This window comes from Scomber scombrus, chromosome 24 (assembly GCF_963691925.1).
Source record: "Scomber scombrus chromosome 24, fScoSco1.1, whole genome shotgun sequence".
NCBI classification, from domain to species: domain Eukaryota; kingdom Metazoa; phylum Chordata; class Actinopteri; order Scombriformes; family Scombridae; genus Scomber; species Scomber scombrus.
The window spans coordinates 5829665-5848920 of NC_084993.1; the positions used below are offsets into that span (position 1 = coordinate 5829665).

A 19256-nucleotide genomic window follows, 5' to 3' on the forward strand; every position below is an offset into this window, starting at 1 on the left:
CAATGTACAAACGATGATGTGTCATTTAGCCCCAGGTGGCGGGGGTCTAACTAGCACTTAGAAAGTCTTTATGTGTTATTGACCGAAATTAAAACAATAATGGAAAGGACAGGTCTTTCAAAGGCTAATAAGAATGAGGACCCATATTGATTCCACTTGATTGATTCACGTATTTGCTCAATAAAAACTAATTATCAGTCTATGATTTCCAATCAATCAATCAATCAATCAATCAATCAATCAATCAATCAATCAATCAATCAATCAAGCAGCTTCATCCAAAACCTACATCTAGACTTAGATAAAGATAGATAAATAAACTGCAGTTATTGCTATAGGTCACAGCCACAGTCATGCCTTTCTTGCTCTTCTTCACTGCTAAGAAACTGACACTTCCTGCTCAACCACCACAGGTGAAATCGAATCCAATTACGGCCATAAGTACCTGCTTAAGTAACCTTTTCCTCAAGCTCTTGGGAATAATCCATCATGAAGGAAGAAAGGGTTAAGCCTTCCCTCACTGACCACCGCCACCCCCCTCCCACCTTATGAAACCGAAGCTCTCATCCTAGACTCAGATGGATGGAACAGGGGGATATATTGCCCCTAACAATGGCCAATACAAATCAATTCCAATAGTCTGACTGATAAACCACCATAAAGATTTGCTTTAAAAAGAGGAAATGATCTAAAGAATGGTCTGTGAGGGGATTTTCATGCACAGTGGCTCATTTGTGAACATGCAATTTAGGGGTTAAACCATACTTTTTTGTTCATAGATGAACTAACACTGAAAATAATTGTTATTTTCAGCCCTACACCACATATCGCACTATTGTCAAATTAGAGAGGGAAAGAAAAGATTTATATGATGTCGTATGGGCAGATGTTGACTCCTTATGGATGAGTATTGGCCCTGCATTTGAAATGACTTTCTTTGCAGTGGCAGAGGCCAGCAATCTTAATCTTTAACTGAGATACGTGTCCGTTTTTATTAATGTTGCAATTATTCCATTTGTCTTGAATTTTGGCCTGCAGGAAAGCAGCACAGATGCTCCATCCGTGCTCTGAGAATATTTGGCATGGTAGAGCCACACATCTTAAGAATACACATTAACTAACTGGCAAACTTGCATGAAATTAGCTCTGGTAAAAAATACAAACAGTTGTCTTATCTAAAATCCTATCAGGCTGATCAGTGCCAGCAGTAAATTAGCCTTTTGTCAGATCTCTTTTTTTTTTGTGTGCCGCTACTGCTTCTAGAGCTGACGGGGGATGCCTCTGTGTCACAGCAGATGTCAGTCTGCACAGTGGGGCATGACAGCCCCAGCATCTTACTGCCATTGAGGAGTTATAACTCAGAGAAGTTAAATCTTAACCGGCGGTTACACTAACAAGCAGTCTGGCTGCATCGACTTCATTTGCAAACAAAACACAAATGTTCTCTGGGTGAGCAAAAGTACACACGGTATTTCAAGCTGTGCACAGATTTTGTTTGGGTAGCAGAGAATGGGTCTTTAATTTGTTAATTTCTTGCACTGCCACTCATTTCCTGAAAGAATGATGCGTGTTGAGGTGCTTCTAAGACAGAATTAAAGGCAAACTGGGTCTGTTTAGTCTAACAACGCCGGTGGTCTATCATGTCATTGTGAAGGGTTGTGAAAATGTTCAAGCAGTGTCAAGCACTGAGGGTAATAAGGGGAAAACCAGAAGAGATAGATACACCAATAGACCCAAAAGCTGTGTGTGTGTGTGTGTGTGTGTGTGTGTGTGTGTGTGTGTGTGTGTGTGTGCGTGTGTGTGTGTTTTTTAAAATGACACACATTCAAACATGCAACTACTGTTCTCTGGTTCATTATGGAGTTTGCATCAAACACTTTGCATAGATCATTTTGCCACTAAGCCTGAAAATCAACATTGGAAACCTGAGTGAATAAAAACTGAGAGGTCATACAGATCGGGGGCATTTGAGATAGCAGTAAAACTGTACTGAAAGCTGTTTAAATAATTTTTTGGAATGTGCCATAATATCATGTTTTTGCCTGTTTGTGTTCTCTTGGCACCATGCATCAAATGCATGCTGGAGGGGAGGGAAAGGGGGAAAAACCGCTGTACTCTCAGATGCCGTCTTCTTTGAACCTGATCGCTGTCGCTTACCTTGGCGATTTGGACACACCAGTTGAGCAGCAGCTGTGACCCGATGTTGTCCTTGTGCTCGTGCACGTAGTCGAGGAGGCAGCCGTGGGGCATGAGCTGGGTGACCAGCTGGATGGTGGGGCTCAGGCAAACCCCCAGCAGACGAACTAGGTGGGGGTGCTCCATGCTGGCCATGATCAGGGCCTCCTGGGTGAGAGGGGGGAAAAGACAAAGATGGACTAAGAAGCCTGCTGCATTTCGTGGATGGAAATAGAGGAGTTGCCACAAGTTCCTCTTCTTATTATTCTAAATTAAACAGTGTGACATTTTATTATCTTCACAGTGTACTCAGGAATTTCCATTTTCATGCTATTTCACTGGAAGACCTACCGCATTGGGTACTCTATTAAGAGCAGAAAATCAGTGATGTGACCACTACAGTTGAATGCTGATGTGCCTGAAGATGAAGCTCCTCTAATGGCCCCCTCAAAAGTCAAAATGGTATTTAATCAAGTAAGGAAACCAACCAACATTGCTGCATGAATACAGAATCCAAAAAAGTTTGTCAGGGTCTTAATAGCTGAGTTTTGGACTTGCAAGTGTCTTATGTGTTTTTTTGCTTTGCACTATTTGTTATTGCGCTGTTATATGTTTCAATTTTGACCGAATGAAAGGACTGAAGATGAAAATTAGCTATAAGCTGGTACAGGTGGTCCCAATACACAAATTACTAGTACTATGTTTGGGGTAATGTTCACTTAGTTGACAGGTTTCTTACACTATCACAGTCTGTGATGGTTGCCAACTGCATGTTCCAACTTGGCACTAGACAGAATTTAAGCCTCCAAAGAACTGAGAAGCTGGCAAGAGGTGATAAACCCAAATGAAAGGTTTCAAAAAAATCACAGTATGGTGGCAAGTAGCAGGCTAGTTGGATTTTGATGGTAATGGTCTAAATTAGTGGACTAGACTCATGACCCCTTAAAATAATGACGACTCATCATCACAAATTAAAGTCTTACAATGGATACGAGTTGTGAGTTTAACCAAAGAGAGTTTCCTTTTCAGATTTAGTTTTTAGAGGCTTGAAGAGATGATAGTATCCTACTGTCTGTCCATGCATCTATTATCCACTGATAATACTGCACTGTATTCCAAAGTACGATCCATAAATTAAGACTTGTGGGATGATGACTTTATCTGAATGCAGCATCTGTCTGCAGAGTATTCTCGCTGAGCAAGAAAATCCTGCAGAAACCTTCTTCAAAGCTGCACAAACTCAAGTCTTTTTAATGTATATTTTAACATGCATCAAACGCAGAGGTTTTCAAATGTTACACCAACACAATTAAAACACCTAATTGTGAGCGATGCATATTCAGTAACTCCTGGCGGGCCTTAATACAAAGCCACTGTGTGTTTGATTTCATAAGATGCTTTTAATTTTTCTCTCCTGTTTGATTTGGCGTGTAAATGCATGTTCTGTCTTTCGCTCTCATCTTTCTTCTCGCTTTCTACAGCAGATGGACGTAGAGGTTTGAACAGTTGGGACTTGACGCTAGGTAATTGTTATTGCAGAGCTGCAAGCAGAATGATGTGTGTTGGTGATGAAGTGCCGTGATGGCAAGGGCTGATACTTGTAGCCGCCGTGTATATGCATTATGGCCGAGCAGAAGCTGCACTCAGTGTCATTGCTTGAAAACACTTACTTCAGTTGCTCTCTTCATCTCCTATTGCCTCTCCTCTCTCTCTATCTCTCTCTCTCTCTCTCTCATTCACGCACTCTAACATGCGGACACACTCTCTTGGCAGCTCTCTAAAACACTCACACACTCAAGGACACAGGCTCTCTTTCTCTGCATACTGGGTATGGTCGAAGAAGTGTATATCCAGGCTTGGCCCCGGGGCACCTGATAGATAGATGAGGTGCCTTTTTAAATTTAGATGCTAAAGAATGAGCTTAGAGGGAGAGTGGCAGTGGTTTGGGTGCGAGTAGATTAATTCTAAACAGGAGGGGGGCCATAGGCCGTAGAGGGGCTTTGGCACCATCAGTGCCCTGATTTAAACACAGCCTCCCGGCCCAAAGTAGTGCCACTACATCTCCACTTCATAAAACCACCTGCTCAGCCCCCCCCCTGCTCCCACAACTCGACATTATACAGCTCCAGCCACCTCTACACCTGACATATCTCACACCTCGGGATCAAGAGAGGAAGAAAAAGGGGGAGGGAGGAAGAGTGAAGGAGGACATCAGTGTGTATAACAGAAAGAAGGAGAGAGTGCTTTTATTCTCACTCTGTGATCCCAAAAGACCCCGGAGTCGTAAACTATGTCGGGCTAAACTCTTGCTCCTGGTTTTCTCCTCCCGGGGCAAACGTTTGTGTGTGCGTGTGTGAGTGTGTGTGTGCGTGTGTATCTGTGCGTGTGTGTTTTGGTTTCTCTCTCATCTCCCTGAGCGCTGACCTCCATTACTGCCGGCTGACCCTCCTTTCCCATCTAGCTCACTTGCTCACTTCCCCTCACACAAACACACCACACACACACACACACACACACACACACACACACACACACACACACACACACACACACACACACACACACACACACACACACACACACACACACACACACACACAGAGAAGGATAGACTGGCAGAGCCCTGTGTTACTGGTGCATGTTCCACCAAGTATGTCACATAAAGTGTGAAGGTGCATGGGTGTACCCTTCAAAATATGCTAAATCAGTGCATTATTAAACCTTTGCATTTCCCTTATCAAATAATCAACTTGGTCATTCAAATTCACATATTTGCCAACACAAGCAAATGACCTGCATCTCCCTCATTCAATGGGGAGCCACCTGGGGAGCCTTTTGTTGCTCTAAAGTGTGCGCAATTTGGTTATATGTGTGTGTGTGTGTGGGTATATGTGTGGATTTTCGGAGTGTGTTTGGAGCTGGCACTCCAGTGGCTAGTTTCCCAGTGGTGAGGCGTGAGCCTGCCTTTAGATTGCTGTTTAACAAGCCGGCAGACAGAGCATATTGGCTCTGGACCCCCGCTGGGAGAAACAGGGAGGGAGGAAGAGAGGAAAAAGGAGAAGAGGAGGGAGGTGGAGGGATAGATGTCGGGGACAGGAGAAGAGTGGGGAAAAATGGACATAAAGGATAAAAGGTGGAATTTTAGCCATGTTGCACCAGTGTATTCATCTTTCTCTCTTCTGTAGGAATATATGGAGGAAAAATGAGAAGTATTTACACCGATGGTCAACACTGTGGTTTGAAGTCAGCAAGTCATGTATAACATGATCTTAGCCGGGATCACCACATTTTCCATAACATTCATTCAGGAGGGTTACCATGGCAATCCCATGTGCATTGTACTGCTTTATTGATCCCTACTGCCATTAGTCATTCTGTCACTCAGACAGAATTGTCACAGTGGGAAGCTAATGCTGATGCATAAATATCATGGATGTACTATAAATTGTTCAAATAAACATAAATAAACACATGATCTTTTCTTGTTTGATTTGGCTGTCTTCGGTTGGGATGATGCCACATACAAAAAAGAGCTTTCATTCACTCATAGTAAATAATAAATCATCACGTTCATAATACAGAGTAATAAGCAATGTCCTTTCAACAGCTGCTTTTGAAGTCAGGGGGGGGAAGTTTTGCTTGCAGTACTGTGAATGGCCACCAGGGAAAATTGTACATTTTTGGTCACTGAGTATTCACTCAATTTCCATTTCGGTGTAATGTCCAGCAGGCTGTAATGGTTTAGCAGGTCAGAATTCGCCATTATTCAACCTTAACTGATCCGATGAGCCTGTTAAACCAATAGAAACATTGCTGCACTCTTTGGAAGTGGATATTTCATTATTCTTGTGTGTTTCATCACCATTTTTAGTAAATTAGATTTACAAATTGCAGCATCACTTTCATACACTGTTTATAGTTTAACATTTATTTATTACCCATGTCACAAATGTAACCTCACATCCTTTTTTGCAGCAGAGAATGGAAACATCACGTGACAGCACTTTATTACTAACTCATATATGTAAGCATTAATTTCATATCACAAAGATGAGCTTGTATCCTTGTGCAAAATCTGGTAATAAGTAAAAAAGAAAGATGGGTAAAAGAGAGAAGAAGAGAGAAAGACAAGTTGGGAAGAATTTTAAGCCCTTTGTCCTTTTTTCTTCTCCCTTCTATGTCTTCTGGATTCCATTAAAGCCATATCTCATAAACAAGTGCTGTTTTTAATAGAGTCTCGTTCAATACATGCCTGGCTTTACAGTGTTCACTATTTATTTTATTACTGGCTCTGACTGAGATGGAAGTCTCATAAGAATTTACCGCCAAATGCACAATCCCACAAAGTGACTGGCCCGGGCGTTTCTCTGACAAGGCTAGGATTTTACAGCTGAGACACACAAACATGCACACACACAGACAAAGACAGACACAAATTGTTGTGATATAAATACTCACGTCCATGAACTCTACGTTGGCTTTAGGACCGGTGGTCTCATTCAAGATTTTAATAGCCACAGGAATCTTCACTGTCTCACCTTCTGGCACCCAGATGCCCTGAAAAAACACAAGCAATCACCATAAATGTACTGCTCTAAGTCTCAATAAACATGGCCAAACACACACAGCTTGGGCCCTGATGATTTTGACGAGGATTGTCTTTGTTTAAGGGTGCCCTGCTGTCTTTCCTGTGCAAGCCTAATTCAAGTGTTTCCAAATAAACAAAGCCATTATTGTCATTTTAATCGTGCTGCACACCTGCAAAAAAATGTAAAGTCATGTGGGGGAATTAAAATGAAGAAAGTCAGTTTCTGCTCAGTCCGTGATGCCTAGATTCAACCACCTGTTTCAAGTAAGGAGCTGCCGAGTAAAATGCTATAAATTGATGGAAGAATATGTACCCAGATTAAGCAGATGAATTGTAGTAAAGTATGGCTACAAAATTAAACAGGCCCGTGAATTCTGGATTTGAGAATAATTTACAGCTACTGTAGTTGCAGAGAGGGTGGTATTTATTCAATGGGCTTTGCTGAGTTTTGGGGTGGTAAGCATAATTTTGCCAAGGGCAGCGGAGTTGGCAAGAAAATAGCAGTTTCCGTTCCAGGTCCTTGAGCCGCCCTAGTCTCATGTCTGTCAGGAAACATTGTTAAAAAGGGAAATGTTTATGCTTATTGTTTAGGTTGTCAAGCAGGGTTGTTCTACTAGTGAGAGGGCGGCAATTGTTGAGAGAAACTTTGTGCATCTCGGCCATTTAGCTGACTCACTGATGTTTCATGTGTAATCCTGAGGCCCCACACACACACACACACACACACACACACACACACACACACACACACACACACACACTAAGAGGCACTTGTAAATGCAGGCGCACACACACTAACCTTGTAGACGGTTCCAAAAGCTCCCGAACCCAGAATCTTTACTCTCTTCAGCTCCGTCTCTTTCAGGATCCGCAGCTGAGCCTGGTTAGGGGCTGTTCCACTGGGGGTCAGGGGCTCCACTAGCTGAAAAAACAAACAGGCAACACACACATATTTATCTGAGTATTTATTGCACTCGCTCTGTTTTTTTATAGCAACTAGTGCCAAAAACACAAGAAGCATCCCTCTCGGCCGCTACCTTTGTTGTGAAACTACTGACAACCAGAAGCGTGTCTCTCTTCTGCTTTAAGTTAATATTTTCAACCTCTTGCTCTTGGCACTTTGATTACAAAAATCACATCTTAAGAGCTGTTGGAAGCATGCAGCAGTGTTAGACTGTTATATTTAAAATAATAAGTCATAAGCAAGTCTTGGAGAGAGAAGTGTGAAGCAAACACAAAGGTTTATTTGGTGCAAATAAATAAGCAGCAAAAAAAAAAGACTCTCCTGTCCTGATTTTGCAGTGCACACACATGTTTATGAAATACAAATAATTCAGGGATGTGAACATGAAGTTCTGCAGGAACTGGCAGTTACCGATGTAGGCCACCCTAAACAAACCACAGTCTGGTGTCAGCTGCTATCAGAGCAGACAAAGAGTAGCAGCTTACCAGCTGTGCACATACAAAATCATTCCAATTCAAGGTTATGACAAGCCTCCTCCACACTGCTTGGCTGCCAGTAACAGCTGACACCGAACAACATCCCAGCAGCTGGCCGGCCACCCGCCTCACAACTAGCCACTCAACAAAGCCCCAGCTACTAAATATAAAAAGCAGGAGCTGGCACCTATAAGCGAGCTTTGAAAAGATCTGAGCCAGAGGGAAGGAAAAGCCACATGTACATATATTCAACCAGACAGCATATACAGAGATGCACATCTCAGAACAAATGCATGTACAGTACACAGATTCACAAATATTGACAACATATGCAAATTCACGCTCGCATCAACAATAAATGCATACAGAAACACATGGATGGATGCACACACTAACACAAACACGGACACACAAAGCACATATCAGACTGCACCCCCCCCCCCCCCCCCCCCCCCCTCCACACACACACACACACACACACACACACACACACACACACACACACACACACACACCCAAGAAGTCAATACTGATCGATACGTGTCTTAATGAGCCTATCAGCCTATCGGGTCCCTCATTCGCTGCGGTTTATCAGCGGCATAATCACACAGCTCAACCACGGCCATCAAACAATATAATGAGACCATATATCAGTCGGTCAGCCATACAAGCACTTACTCAATGTGATATAAAACCATCAGCACAATAGGACCGGCAATTGGCACCGCCAGGCCAGTCCGCAAAATGGATGACATTGCCCACGGCGCCAATGACATGTCGTTTAATAGCTATTGTTATGGCGGGGCCTGAAGGCAGAGTGTAAGCCTGCTGAGATGTCACCGCAGGAAGTGGGTTAGCAGACTGAACTGGGGAAGGAGGATGAAGGATAAATACTAGAGAAAGTGAGAAGGGAAAGTAAGGAAGATGAAAGAAGGAAGGAAGTAGCAGTGATAGGACGACTGAGGGGTTGTGAAATGGAGATGCTACCACTCCGAAAGTCTTATTTTCTCTAAAAAGAACAAAATCAGATGAAATGGAAATTCGAACACCTACATTCCCAAGAAAACTGGGCAAATTCCGCTGATGTAGAACATATGATATGATAGAAAGTCGAAAGCAGCTACTATTTAGACCCTAAGGGGACATTTGTGCTGTCAACTGCTATTTCCATTGACAAGAATGACTTAATATCAGCCAATAAACTTCAAGAAATGCTTAACATCAGTTGTTGCTTTGTTGACACATGATGCATAAATCTAAGACTTACATGCTGACTTCAAATACTGATGTTAAACATCCCCTCCAGTCATGTTTTACAATGTATGTATAATACACTGCTTTGAATATTAATTTGTGTCTAATATGATTTTTTTTCCCCCACATAAAAATATTATCTTGTTAAAAACCTTAAAATGACATCTACTTCCTGTCAATCATTAAAAATCCAGAATATGCAAATATTTTTCATTTCAAAAGTTCATCCGCTGGACAAAATATGTCTCCTACTTCACTGAAATGTATATTCTCTGTGTATGTGCACTGGATGTTTCGAGTATGTACATTACACTTATAAACATTGAATACTGAGCAAGGATTGGCTCCAAACCAGTTGCGATATCACAAATCATACTCATGTATTAAATTCAGATTTAAGGTGAGCAGAGAGAAACTGTCCAATTTAGAAGATGAATATGAAAACAAAAAAATATTCGTTACATTTAACTGTATACATTATTGAGATTTAAATAGCAAGAGTTCTGTCTCTGTACCACTTTCTATAAAAAAATGTTTCCTAAAGGATTTATAACTATTTAATATTTGTTTAATAACTGCATTGATTCACTTCATATTGGCTGATGTTGTGCAGTGATTTTACTAAACATTTTCTTTATATTAATAGAGCTGCATTTAGTAAGACTGTAGTCTTCTGTAAGACTAAAACCCTTCACTGAAATGCATAATTATAATTAAGTGGCTCTTAAAGGAGCAGTGTGTAGAATTTAGCGGCATCTAGCGTAACAGACTTGGCAGAAATGGAATATAATAGTCATAAATCTACATAGGGAGCGGGTCCTCTTCCACAGAGCCAACCGTGTTGCACAGCCATTTTTCTACAGTAGCCTAGAATGGACAAACCAAAAACTTTAGGGAGGGTCTTTTTGTGAGTTTTGTGGTTAGGTTCTCCTACACACTTGGAAGGGGAGCGTAAGAGGGATTCAATTGGTTGCAATCTGAAACCTCACTGCTAGATGCCACTAAATCTTACACACTGGTCCTTAAAAAGGCAGCATAACCCAGGGTGGCCAATTATATGGTAGGTGTATCATGGTAGGCCTTTAAATAAGCTGTTAAATTACATTGAATCACTGTCTATTTTCTTTATTATCCGCAACAAGGGAGGCAAGTTTTGGTCACATCCATCATACAGTATCAGCCTGATATTTGGGCAAAGAGTGTTATTTGCATCAGTGTGTTTGTGCATGAATAACAAGAAAAACAAATGATGCTGCGGGGAGTGAGAAGTGGAGCGATTCAGAAATGGAGAGCAGAGATGAGACATGGGAAGGTGGTGATGGAGCAGTAATAAGAGCAGATGGTGACAGGCTTGAGCTGTTATTGTTTCATTAGGATTAGACTGGACTGGACTGATGAGGAGAGGAAATGAGGGGGAGGGAGAGGGCTATTAAATAAGATACAGACCCATGGTCCCCCAAAACTCTCTTGAGCTCACACTCACTCACTGTTTTATTTACCGGTTAATAATGCACTGTGTTATTTAGGAGTGTGAATCTTTGAGAATTACACAAATGATACGATTCTGATTTAAAATCTATTCTCATTTCAAAGCTGATTTTTGACTGAGTGAATAGTAAAATGGGGTACTATTTTTTCTTGCTCTGGCATACTGTGTGCCAAATCATTCACTGATGTCCTTAAACCACTGAAATACAATATGAAACATAACTGCCAATTGCAATAAATGACCTTTTCATTGATATGCATTACATTTCCTCTAAAATGTATTTGCTGTTAAATATGAGTGATATGAAATATAGACAGAAATGATGTCCAAACCTACTGAAATTTTCCAAGTTGCAATTAACCAAAATAATTCTGTGCGATGATTAGATATCCTGATGTAAATTGCCATGTGTGATGCAAAACAAAAACTACAATTTCCTCAATATGTCCATTAAAAGAAACAATGTAATACCACTTTTATGGCTAAAGGTGTGCATGGAATAGAAAATAGATTTTATAGACACCTCTAAGATATTCAGCATGACATATTTGGTGTCTTTTGAATCACTGGGATCTCGACTCTAATTTAACATAAGGTTCGGTGTGTTTGAACAATGCTCAGCTCTGCTACATGCATTTGTAATGACGTCCTGTTCCTCCGTTCACTCAGTCTAGCCTGGGGTGAACAACGGGAGCTGTCCAGCTTCTCTGAATGCTGAAATCCTTCTTGAGTGTGAGCAGAGGAGAGTATGTAAGCAGCATGAGAGCTGTCCACAGCCTGTGGTGCTGAAACACTCACATGGCCCATGTTTCTACCAAAGCAGCTGGAAGAGGACCTTTGGGGGGGGAGGGATGAGAGGGGCAATTCCAAGCGCATTACTCTTGCTACATTGGTCTGGGGTCGAAGTTCAAGGCCTAGGGGTCGCGCTGCAACAGTGAGGGGACTTTGGTATTTGTGTTTTCTCTCCCTATGAAAAGCTATTTGTTTTTAAAGGATTTTTCAAAAAGCACCACAGTGAGAGAGTTTTTTTTTCCTATTGGTCTCTATGTTTCTTTCAAGGTGAGTGAGAGAGAGAGAGAGGGAAAGGAAGAACAACAGACAGCTAAGAAGATAGAAGAAGAAAGTGTCTGTTCGCAAGGGAGACAGACAGATAAATAGAGATACAGAGATCAAGATGGGGGAAAAAAAGTAGAGCAGAAGGTGATGATGCAAGAAAAGACAGAGACAGAGAATAGTAAAACAAAGAAAACAATAAAGAAATGAAATAGCAGTATGTTTAGCAAGTCAACACAGCCTTCACACGTGTGCTTGATATGGAAATGCCAGCTTGAACGCTCAGATCGCGTTTTGACAGTGCATACTGGAGGCATCTTTTTCCTGTTTGACACAAGAGGTGAGCTCTCTGTTTGAGTTAGAAAAAAGACACACAAAAAAAGAAGCTATGGCGGATAGGCAGAGAGAGGGGGAGTCCCTGAGCCTTCGCTGTCCCCAAATCCCTCATCCAGACAAGCTTGATCTCCATTCACAGACACAGACTCAGCTCTATTATTCGTTTGAATAGAGAATCCACATTCACCCGCCGTCCAAAGCCTATCGTGCGGTTTCATCAGCCAAAAGGAGCCTCTGGAAAGCGTGATACAGACTGCAAGGAGTGCAGGATTTTAGTATGCTGGGTAGGTGAGCGTGGGGAACAGCATTCAGAGGGATAGTGAACAGGAGGAAGAGGAGTATCTGTGTATGCACTACGTATTCATATATTCAAGGAAAGACTTCAAATTTTAGAGTGAGGCAAAGAATCTGATGCCTTATGAAATGAGTGCTCAAGCACGTTATGTTTACTTGAGGCATATGACCACTGCTTACAAAATAGTTTGACTTTCATGGAGCTGGATTTTCACAAAATGGACATTTTTTGGATTGAAGTCCTTGGTTTTTTCAGCTCCGATGACAAGTACAGATTGCATATTTGCTTCCCTGCAGGCATAAATCACAACTGCCAAATAATATCTTCAACTGTTGATCTGCTGTTTGGATCTTACACAGAATGACCTACATGGACTGAGCAGGTTCAGTGTCTATAACAACCGTTTTGGGGATTGAACCTATGACCTACTCTTAATGAGTGGTCTGTGTAACCTGTAGGCCGACCGGCCAGAGGCATGAGAGATATTGTTACGTCTTATTACTTATTACCCAATTAGGTCTCTGTGGAGGATGGGGAGCTCGACTTGGATAAATATATATTCACTTTTTTCTATTGGATTGAGTCAAGCTGTGCATAAGTCAAAATCTGTCTTGAATAACTTTATACAAAAAGGGTCAAGAAGATACTCCCCCAGCCCCTCCTTCTCTGTGACAGTACATTAGCGGAACTGCTCAGACTGAAGACTTCCCTCCCGGTCAAGAGGCTGTCGGAACATGGCCCGGTTGATTAAGATGGATGTGTGTGGTCGGGATGAGGCAGAAACTGCCCGTGGCTGCCCTCCTCCAGTTCCCGTCTCTGGCCTGACAGCTGTCTATAACACTGCTGCCTCTACCTGTAAATTATCCTAATGCAGACTGACAGGCAGCCTGCCCCACTCCTATAGGCAAGGCTACTCAGTGGACCTGCAGTGATTACATAACTTCTTTGCCACACACAGGAAACACAGCAGGAGAGCATGTGTGTTGCATGTAGCAACACAAAGGTGATCAGCCAGAGCATAAATGCACATATGTGCAACATAAACCCTGCACTCACCTGCACCTCAATCTTCAACTTCCTCCTTTGAATATAAAATCTGCTCCACTCCCTAATGCTTCCCAGAAATGAACCCTCGTCAAGGCCAGACGGATGGGTGATGGCGGCCATGCATAATTTTAAAACCTTCTGCGCACTATGCGGTTTGGCTAAGTACCATAGCCAAGGTTTAATGTTTCAAGGTTTGCTTATAACTAGAGTTAGGTTGGCATCCATCTGCAAAATTGCAGTGCAATTTTGAAAAAGAAGACAAGAAACTCAAATAAAGTGGGAAGCATAACAGCAAAAGCTAAGAAAATAGGGGGAAGACAAACATCAAAAGTGTCTAATTATTGAATGTATTAAGAATGTTGTTAAAATTCAATTTTTTGTCATATTAATAGCAAGGTAAATACCTTGGAGGAAACTTTTTCTAATTTCCTCTCTGGGATCCATAAAATTCATTATATCTTATACCGCTGCATTTGTTAATGAAAATATTGCACAAAGCTATTAATTTATTAATAACTACAATAATGAATTGTTTAATTTATAATTCCACATCCCTACTGTAGACAAATATAACCTCTTTTATTTATTTACATCTTTTTTTTTTTTTTTTTTTACAATAAATCAACTAAGACAATGATGTCATGTTATCATTTTGAGTGTTTAACTGCGAGTGAAAGACAATGTTTTCAGCTCCTTTAACACACATTTCTTGTAGAAATTGATTCCGACACTCACAAAGTGTTTCAAGTCATGATGTTCGAGCTCTCACCTCTGTCTCCAAGAAGCGCCGCAAAGCCCTCTTCTTCTTGATGCTTTTGCGTCGAACATAAACGGCAACGCTGAGCGCCAGGATGACGATGATAAATAGGCTGCCGATAATGCCAGCTGCTATTAAAGGTGTCCTGTAGAGACAGAAGAGAGGAGGAAGCATTAACAAAGCAGATACATTAAAGAAACTAAAAAGGCACTTTGAAAGAAAGTGCAGACCTCAGCCACTGCTGAACAATTCTTCAGTGTGCTGTTACACCTAAAAACATTATTCTTATTAATTTAGGTTTAACACAGGATTTTGAACAAAACGCTGTTCAGCATTTGCAAGTAGTAATGAAGGGAGAAGACAAAGAAAGCTTGTTTTCACTTTAGCATGTTGTAGATGTTGAATACTTGAACAGTTGGTTCTTGGAACTGTCAATAACTACATGACTGTGTAGCTTTATAAGTAATTCCCTTTCTGCTGCTCCTTAACTGATACTTGACAGTTTTAAATCAACCAAACTCATTCTCCTACAACCACCTATGAAGCTTTAACAGGTCTGTTGGGAGATATGAAGAAACTTCTCCCAGCCTCGGACTATTTACTGTCTTTCATTTCCACTCCTCTGTATCATATTCTTCTCATTTTGTAGGCTGAGTTTAAAATAAAATAAAATAACAAACAAACAAGCTCAGACACACTGGTACACAGGTGGTTTTCAGAAGGGTGGGAAACGCTTCAATTTCCACTACCATGTTTCCAATTATGCCGGCCCTACCAAGCACACAGCTATTTCCAACTGAGAGATGCTTTCATTTTCACAGGTCAGAAGAAAAAGCCTTTGAGGGTATATATGCTCCTGTTATTTGGTATGGTGTATTAACTTCATATTGTAGTCATGTCCAGTCATCTCTAACACAGATGTTACAGCTCATGTGACCTGGCTTTAAAACTTCCAATCAATGAGAAATTAAGAGTGTATCGTTCACAAATTGCTTCTGAAATTTTCTGGGGGATATCTGCTTAAGGCAAGCCTAAAGGTTGAAAGTTAAAAGCTCTTTCTCTTCAATAATGATGGCACTAATGCATTTGCCATTTACAAGCCACTTGCACTTGTGTCTACTGTTATGCTACCACTCAATGCTGTCCTTCTATTACTGTCTTTTTTTCATTATCCTTCCCATATTTCCTTCCCATCTGTATTCCATTTACACCCTCACATCAGTGCCAGAAATGTCTATGTCCTTTCTTTTTTTCCTTCTCTTTTTTTAACCCAGGAAAACACAACCAGATTGCATATAATAACACCTGCTTCCATCTGATACTTGAAGTTCAAAACTCTATTAGTTGTAGAGGCCATTAGCAGCTAATGGAAGACTCATGTACCATGGAGCTATGCTAGAGCAAGGTGCTGCGGCGTTTGCCATATCGATTGTGGCGGACCTAAAGAAGGGGGGAGCTTGAAATTTACAAAGAGGCTGTGGGTTTAGACATAATGAGATATCCGGTCATGTGGTGAATAGTAATTCAGCAGTTTGGAATTATTAGGTCAAAGGGGGAAGAGAGACAAGGAGAGACAACAACAAAGCAAATAAGCATATACTATAGGGGGAAAAAGAGAGGGGGGGCAGAAAAGAAAGGTGAATTTACATACAGGGAGAAAGAATAACAGTAGGATGATGCAGGCTCAGGAGATGAGAAAGAAAAAGGGAAAAAAGCGGGACAGAGCAGAAAGAAAACAAAGGGCAAAATGTAAAAGAGAGACAAATAACAGCGAGTGAGACAGAATGAGGTGAGAGACAAGGGAAAGGACTTCTATAATTATCAGGAGAGGGTTTACAGCGGAACAAGTGACACAGGGTCACCAGATGAGACGGGGGAACAATGCCATTGTAAGAGCAAAAGAACAATTCTGGGACTAGAGTCTGAGCAGAAGCCTCCCAGAGGAAAGGAAAAGGGCTCATTTCCGTTTCTTGTGTTTAAAAGGCGCTCTAGACCCCTTGTAATAGGTCTGCTGGCTTGTTTAAATTCTAATGAGTTTGTCACTCTTTTGCTTTAATTGTAAAGATCATGTCTTTTTATTAATATGTAAATGTTGTTGTGTCACATACTCCACTGTATTCTTTATTGTTGATTTGTTTCCTGCTCTTGAAATTTGCATCAGTAGCATTGGTACTCGTATTAATAGCAATAGTAATAAGTATTGTGGTAGCAAGAGCTTTAATGAACAAATACTTGCAAAACTTTTGACATTCCCATCTGCTTCAGCTGTACTTTGTGTTTAGTGCTCAGGCGAGTCTACTCTTAGAGGGGGTCAAGTCTCTTTTAAGTTATATCTGGAAGCAGTTATGTCAAATTCAGGTTTCATGTCTTGCGTGACTTGAACACACAGGTCATCTTCAGGAGTGCTAGAAGTAATAACAGTGCCAGCATAGCAGTTTAAAGACAATAATACCAGTGTTGAATGTACTGCTCTACCTGTGCTATTACTGCCGCTGAGAATAATTATGAAGCAGAATATAATAATAATATCTATGATAATAATTGAGGTTAAAATGTAAGTAGCTCACACAAAATGTCCAATATGTTAACTTTTCTGGGGAAAAAATGTGTTTTTTGTTGAACAAAATGCATTTATACAGATTTAACAGCGGTTCTCTCTATAGACTAGAGTAAAGCCATTCAAACCCTTAGACAACAACAAGTTTAATTCATTCTGAAGTGCCAGCATAAGTTTAATTCATTCTGAAGTCATCTGTCAAATGTACAATTCAAAACTGACAAGGAACCGACAATGCTATGCTGGACAAACTGTTAATCAGTATCATGGGAAACAGTGTTTCATAGGGACGTTAATGAGTAGAGGCAGTATATGGTGGTGGTTTCCCAATCCCACATTACAAATGCATCCTGAGATTCCTTACCTGTCCATCATCCCAACACAATCTTGGAGTCTTGGCCCGACGCACCTGCAGGGCAGACAAACCAGAGAGATCATCCATTAAATCATGGACAGGTTATGAGTAAACCTCATGTTGTCTTTCTTCCACGTCAATCAGCTGTCACTGGGAAGAGACCGGTGGAAAATTGAATCCTGAGCACGACTTACCACTTGTCAATATGACAGGAAGAAGCGTTTCGGGTGGGAAAGCATTGTTCTTCTTTATTTCATGTGATATTTAAATTGGTTTTCCAACAGAGAAAACATTCCTGCATCACAATTGAGCATTTCCTAACCAAAGTACTGTGTTAAACCTTTAGGGGAAATTAATGGAAAACACCACACATCTATTCACTATCTATTAAAAATGAATAACGTCTCAAAGAAAGTCAATATGATGTGGACATTTATAAAACAAAGCACAGCAAGACTTTGCTTTTTGTATTGAGTATTTATTGAGGTTGAGAAATATTGGGCTTGATGTTGTGAAATAGGTGTAGGTGTGGTGTCAGGTTAGTGTAGGTGTAGGTAGCATGTAGATGAATATATTCTGGGATGACAGGGCTTGCTGTTGAGCCTTCGAGGGGTGTTAAAGGTCTAAAACATCCCCATCACAGCTGGTTTAATCTAACATCCAAGCCTGGCCTGCTCAATAAACACTGCAGAAAAAGAAAGTGTAGGTGCAATAGATACATGATTTTTTTTTACTACAACCTCTGCTTTGTCTTCTACTATTCTCAAACTATAGTCAATTCAAATTATGGTGATGCTTTCTGATTTGTTCCATAAAGAAGACTTTGTTTCACTTTGATTTCAACATCTACCTCTTTTTCTTATCTTCTTACATCTACTATTATCTGATCAATCAAAGCTCCTGGAACGTAGTGCTGATAACACACTGATCACTGCTCACTTCTCATTCATATGTGCGAAGTGGAGTTTTAACATTAGGTAAGCTAGAAGTGATTAGAGGAGACTCTTAGCTACTCATTAATTCAAGCTCCTTGAGTGGAGGACTTTGAACAGCAGGATAGATACAGGAGAACAATTTATGAATACTTGTGTGTATGTGTGTGTGTGTGTGTGTGTGTGTGTGTGTGTGTGTGTGTGTGTGTGTCTGTCAGTGGACGTTGCATGGGAACACTAGACAAAACAAATTACACAGCAAATTAGGAGAGTGGCCTAACTTTTGAATTAAATCCGTGACAACTGTGGCTCACTTCGTTGTCAATTAAGTGGTGCACCAAATACGTAATTAGCAAGCAATCAGTGTCTGTATCCAAAGTCGTGTGTCTGAAGGTGCATCAAATGTGTGTGTATGTGTGTGTGTGTGGAAATGAATGACAGTTTCCTTCCTGGATTAAACAGAGAACAAAGAAGTTCCCTGAAAATAAATAATCATGAGGCAGGTACAGTACATTCTCTTCTCTTCATCTGTGTTGCCCTTTTATATCTGATACCTAATAGTAACATCCAAAGACAGTATATAAAGATGGATGTCACCCATTGGTTTGCATTATAGCCAGTTTGAAGGCCAGAGATGCACCTTATGGTCGGCAACATCTTTTCCATTTGGAGCCAGGACCTTTCACCAAATAAGTATTGTTGGGTGTTGCCTTTCACACTCTGGAATGACACATCCTTACCTCGGTGCTAAGTGAGCACTGGAAACCAGGGCAGGTATCATAATCAAGTAACATAAAAACTTACTGAAATATTTCAACAATAGTCTGACTGGAGAGAGCAGCAGGTAAGCTAACTGTCAATCAGAGCTGTCAAACAACACCCACACAGCATACATCATAGCTACAGTAAGAATTGAGATGTTATTCACATAGCATATCATACAATAGTAGTGATATGTTGAAAAAAAATACTGACTTA

The 19256-nt window shown here is 40.9% G+C and overlaps 1 protein-coding gene across 1 annotated transcript in view; it reads right to left on the minus strand.

Annotated features, from left to right (window-relative positions):
• Nucleotides 1-19256, minus strand: part of si:ch73-383l1.1 (receptor tyrosine-protein kinase erbB-4) — a 238891-nt gene that overhangs the window by 25514 nt on the left and 194121 nt on the right. The window contains exons 16-20 of the mRNA XM_062414855.1: nt 17373-17400; nt 14447-14644; nt 7563-7685; nt 6634-6732; nt 2158-2343 (exon numbers count right to left, since the gene is read on the minus strand). Of these exons, the coding sequence (XP_062270839.1) occupies nt 2158-2343; nt 6634-6732; nt 7563-7685; nt 14447-14644; nt 17373-17400 (634 nt within the window). The remainder of the gene's footprint in view (nt 1-2157; nt 2344-6633; nt 6733-7562; nt 7686-14446; nt 14645-17372; nt 17401-19256) is intronic.